A 5,588-nucleotide genomic window follows, 5' to 3' on the forward strand; every position below is an offset into this window, starting at 1 on the left:
ACAAACTCTCACTCATCCTTGTTGCAATTAATTTTTGAATGTGTGTACCTTGATGCTTATCCTTTGTACACTATATAGTTATTTACCTGTATAAATAAATAGTGACTAGTGATACTGAATGGAGATGGCATAGTGCTTTTAACACTAAGACTTTTGCAAAAGAGCAGTTTGTAGACTATGAAAAACTTCATCCAAGTCAGTCTTGTTTAAATGACAGCTGGCTGCCTCAGGGGTGGGGGAATTAAACATCTTTTATGGAGTATGTATTTGGAAATAAAATTCAAATGTAATAGTCAAATATTCATTTAAATTTTGTCCTGGAGAAGCTGCTTATGATATGGATAAGGTGACAAATGTAGGTTTGATCAATTGGCACTTTCTTGCTCAAGTCATCTGCCTCTTACCTACATCCCAGATCTTCTCTGCTTGGTCTGACAGCATAATTTTACTTCTTTTCATTTTTCTTAGCATTGTAGAATAGGTGTCATAACTTTTTAAATTAGATCTCAGCTAGTATTTGTTTTGCCTATTTATTTTATCAAATGCTGTTTAGTGTTATTTCATGTTTTTCAGCTGAGAAGAAATGAGACTCGCTTGTGTCATGTCTTTTGTCACTTTCACGAAGGAAAATTCTGGAAATCTCTGTCAAACTAAGAAAAAAATCACTACTATCTGGAACTAGCTGTTGGCTGGTCTGAATAATGATTTCAAATATAGTAGTTCAGGACTTCTTTGACTCTGCCTCTTTGAATTTATTCCCATCAAACATACATTGGATATAGCTATAAATGTAAAAAATTAAGATGATATTTTTGGCATTTACTATACATTCACTTAATTATTAAAACATTGCTTTGATCTGATTTCTATTTGTGAATAGAAATTTGTGTGTGATGACTACATCACACACGTGTGATTACTCTTGCAAAGGACATCCTCCAAACTCAACTGAACTCATGAAATACTTCAGTTGACTTAAATGGATTTGGTATAAAAGCCTGAAGAATGGCTTCCTCAGCGTAAAATGAAATGGAGAGTCAAAAAAGTGTGTAGTAATCCTATTGTAAAAGGAGCATTTTCACCTTTAGAATGCAATAAAGCAAAATATTTCTTTTAACACAATGATTCTGCAAAGCAGTATTGGAAAATATTGTCATGTGAGGATGAAAATTGTCTAATGGCATTTGTAAAGTAGAATTTTATAAATGTTTTGTGAAAAAAATACCAGGATTGTTTTTATTATTAACACCAGCACTTCTTAGCTAGTAATTCATGTTTGAATATTGATTTCCATTTTCTTTTTTAATGAAGAAACACTCCCTGTCTTTGTATATTCCATGCTGTTGCTAACCTAGATAGCGATTTTGATAAACTAAATGGAGATTAGAACAAACAACAGAGATCTTACTCAAAAATGTTTATTGTAAAAAAAGTGGCTAGAAAACAACATAACAAATTTCACTTCACGCTATCTTCAAGTTATCTATAGATGCAGCCATAGGTAACATTTTGCTTTCATTCATAACACATTCAATCATATAAAAATAAAAATATTTACATTATGTCCACATACTTTACAAAATCATTAATAAAAAAGGCACTTGGAGGGGAATTGCTGAACATATTGCATTTCCTTTGTGCATTAAAAAAAAATTAAAATTCATTGTCAAACTCCCATGTACCCCGTCTTTTGCACTTATTCCCGTTGAAAAAAAAGGTTAAAGTTTAGAGGAACTTTTCCATATTAAAAGCTGGGTCAAGCATGCACCAGGAATGTTTGAAGCTACAGTCTGTTTTTAAAGGCACATGCGGTTTGATCATGACAGTTGATTTTTCATACATTCTTTTTTGTGTTCTCTTGCCTCTTCTTTTAATTATTCACTTTTAAAGCATTTCAGGTCATCAGTAAAGCCCTTGGTTTTTAATAATAACGATAAAAGAACAACAACCAGTAATATTAGACATTTACTAAAGTAAACTTGGAATACTTTTTAAGGCACCTGAGATAAATGGTGTCTGGCAAAATGTAGTTGGGATAGGTTTCTTAATTATTATTACAGTTTCTTTTCAAATACTGTTCTTTGGTTGAAACGGCTTGGCAGGAATGTACTGTTAACTCTTTGTAGTAAGACTACATGCATTTGGCTTCATGTTTAAAGAAAGTAGACAGTGCTTCTTCCTTATGATCTGTTTGAAATGTCATGCATGGTTATTAGCATTTCAAAATTCATACGTAAGTGACTGAAAAGAAATACTTAAGCTCATTTGTGCTGACATTTTAAGTTCTTCCACTATTTTTTTGTTTGCTTTTGGTTGGGAAGTTGAAGAGAAAATGCTTTGGATTTCCATTTATCATTTGGAACAGGAGTGGAGAAACTCATTGAGCCCAGGTAAACATTGACTGCATGACTCAGTGTGCTACACAGCAGCCAGATTCCTCATGTTTGTGCAGAAGAGACATCCTAGAGAAAGTTTTGGAGCAATTTTTGCACTGGTATTTCTTCACATCTGAATGGGTCTGCAGATGAGCCCTCAGATTGGATCGGTCTGCGAATGCTCTGTTGCAGTGTGGACAGGAAAAAGGCTTCTCTCCTAGAAAAAGATATTTAAAAAATGTAAACATTAATAGGAAGAAATGCCATTGGGTAGAGGTACAATTGCATTTTACCTTAGGAAGCAAAACTGATTTATTTCAAGAAATGAAAAATATCTCAATAAGCTGAGCAGACTGCAACTATTACAGTCATGTAATTGCTGCCCGTCCTTAAAGATTTCAAACTTTCCAGCAAATGTGGCTTGGTGCTGTCATGAAAGGCAAGCTGCTGACGCTTTCTCTTTCAACAGGTGCAGCTAGTGCCTTTAGGTTGGGCTCCTCCCAATATTTTCAAATGTTCCCTCTGTTCATGTAACTTATCCTATGTTACGCCCAGAGCTGCATAAATTACTTAGGATAGGGGCTAGGAGAGGAAAGGCAGCAAGCAACTTTTCAAACACAACACTGCCCAGAGTTACACCTAAGACATGTTTTATCTTAACAGAAAAACTCTGGTAATGATCTGACCCTGTCTGTTTAAGGAATTTATGAAGACAGCAACATTGGTATTTACTGACTGCTGGGAGCAGTTTCCAAGAACTGACATTCACATGTAAAAGTTTGTTTTTTCTACCTGATTCTAGAGTTAAAGTAAGCCTTTCCCACAGACAGGACTTTGGCTTCTCCAAAGCCTGAGCATGATACTAAAATCACGTAGACGGAACTTTCAGCTGGTGTAAATCAGCAAAATTGATGTCAGTGGTGCTTACTGGATTTACACTAGCCAAAGATCTGGCCCACAAAGGCAAGATCCTGTGACAAAAATGGACGAGTTTTGTTCTTTAACTATGCTTTTCCAAGAGCCAGGAAATGACTGTATGAATCCTGATCACATTTAGGGATACCAATATTTACTTAAGACAAAAGTAAAAAAAATAATACCAAGCTGCATTCGCAAGTAAAAAAAAATGCTATATTTCTCATAGTTTTTCTTACCAGTGTGAGTTCTAATGTGTCCTTGAAGTAGCCAGGGTCTAGAGAAAGCCTTGCCACAGATCTTGCAGACACAAGGTAGCGTGTGGGTCCTGATGTGCATCTTAAGGGCTCCCAAGCTGACATACTCCTTGTCACAGTACTTACAGCTGAATGATTTCCTAGACTGGGCATCACAGTGCAGCTGCTTGTGTTTGGCCAACCCCGAGAAAGTTGAATAGGTCTTGTTGCATAAACTGCACTGAAACTTTTCAGCTTCAATTGCATGTGGATCTGAAAGCTTTGACTGGATTCTCTCTTCTTCATCGCTAATGGGACTTTCTGAACCACTGTGATCCTTGGATGAGGTGTCAGAGGGTGGAGGTGGGCTAACTCTTCCCAAGGATGAGGGGTATCCAGAGAGAGGAGAGAGGTCATTGGGTAATGGGGATGGTAGAAGCCCAGTTGTAGTCCAGACAGTAATGGGATTGTAAGCTACTGAGCTCAGGATCTCTGGTTGTGGTATTATAGGCACTGGATAGCTCTCATATAAGTATGGGGAGATTATCACTGAAGAAAAAGAAAGAAAAAAGTATTAAAATACCTGGAAAAATATAATAAAAGGCAATAAAAAAAATGGGTTAAAAAGTGCGTAAGTCTAAAAATATGAACACAGTTCAATCATGCATAGACAGGATTGTATTAGTAAAAATATACCTATACATATATATGGGTTATTTGTAAATATAAATACGCAAATTATACATATAAATTATACAATAGATACATCATATATGTCTGCAAAGTTGCATGCATGTATATGTGCATAAAGGGCATTTAAACGGAAATAGGGTTTAATATGGAAATATGGTCTATTCAGGGCAACATGCTTTTTTAAAAATTAATGTAGCCTAACACATTCAGCAGTGAAACTTTCAAACTGATCATTAGAATAGTATAAATCCCCATTTGAAACATACACAGAACAGGAAAAACATAAATCCAAAGAAGATAACTAAATAAAAATTGGTGAGCAAATTTTTAAAGTTGTTCTTGTTTTAGTCTGACCTCTTTCCTAAAAATCAGTCATTCTAGCCAAAGAGAAAAAGCTAGGAATGAACCAGATGAAGTATGAAAATCATTCTACTCCACTGTCAGGGACTAAGAACCACTTCAGCTTTAATTTTAAGTCATATACAATTTAATTGTATTACCTGTATGTGTGTCCAGTTCACTGTAATTGGGCTTCTTGGATGAATTGAAATGTTTCTTGACCAGGAAAGATCGTGGCATTTTGAATGCAGGATTTCTCCTTCTTTCAGAATCGCCTTTCACTTTGGAATAACGGTCCCCAGATCGTGTGCAGCACACAGAATCACTGCTAGCACATTGGTCCCTATAGCATTGTCTACTCTGCTCAGTCCATGCAGTGAAATTGTGTAGTGGCAGTGCAGAGGCTCCTTGAAAAGTGCTGTAAATACCCACTAGTCAGGTGCAGGTGGGAAGGGCCTTGGTTTTCCTTTCATCCAATCACTTATGAATTTGCTAGAGCACTTTTACAAACTCAGCCTGTTTTGCTGGGAGGGTTTTTGTGCTCTCTGCAGGAAAGCTCCAATCCCTGCTAGATTTGGTTCAGGTTTCAGCTCCTCCCACTGGGACAGCTGTGAACAGAGGAAGACTCTGTTGTCAAAGTGAATTATTCTGGTACAAAGTGGGTGTATGTTGTTCTTTAGAATTTCTGTCTAGAAAAATGCGTTGGTTAAAGGACTTTAAATAAGGGGGTCAATTCAGCTGTGTTTTTTCTTTTCGAACAGGGAGCTAGAGAAGTCTTGTGCACTGAAACTTCTCTGAAAAATGTCTGGTTCCCAGATGTTTGATAAAGCAAATACAATGGAACAAACTGTTCATTAAGGGCAGAAGGAGGGGGGATGATACAAGATAACAAGTTAGCTTGCAATGATAATAAGAGACTTTGGATAACTTGTGCCTGCTATGTTTGGAAACTGCACTTTGAAAAGTTTTAGTTGGGAAATGCTGTAAACTAACAGAGTATTTGACCTCCACCTTGTGAGTAATAGCTGCC

At 36.3% G+C, this 5,588-nt stretch overlaps 1 protein-coding gene across 1 annotated transcript; it reads right to left on the reverse strand.

The window, feature by feature from the left end:
• Positions 1–1,868: 1,868 nt before the first annotated feature.
• Positions 1,869–5,059, reverse strand: SNAI2 (snail family transcriptional repressor 2). The gene is made up of 3 exons (XM_006021212.3): positions 4,720–5,059; positions 3,530–4,075; positions 1,869–2,592 (listed from the first exon to the last, which is right to left on the reverse strand). Exons 1-3 carry the CDS (start codon positions 4,796–4,798, stop codon positions 2,411–2,413), a joined length of 807 nt encoding a protein of 268 aa, XP_006021274.1. The 5' UTR covers positions 4,799–5,059; the 3' UTR covers positions 1,869–2,410.
• Between the last annotated feature and the right edge of the window lie 529 nt (positions 5,060–5,588).

Source organism: Alligator sinensis, unplaced genomic scaffold, assembly GCF_000455745.1.
Source record: "Alligator sinensis unplaced genomic scaffold, ASM45574v1 scaffold615_1, whole genome shotgun sequence".
Classification (NCBI taxonomy): Eukaryota; Metazoa; Chordata; order Crocodylia; family Alligatoridae; genus Alligator; species Alligator sinensis.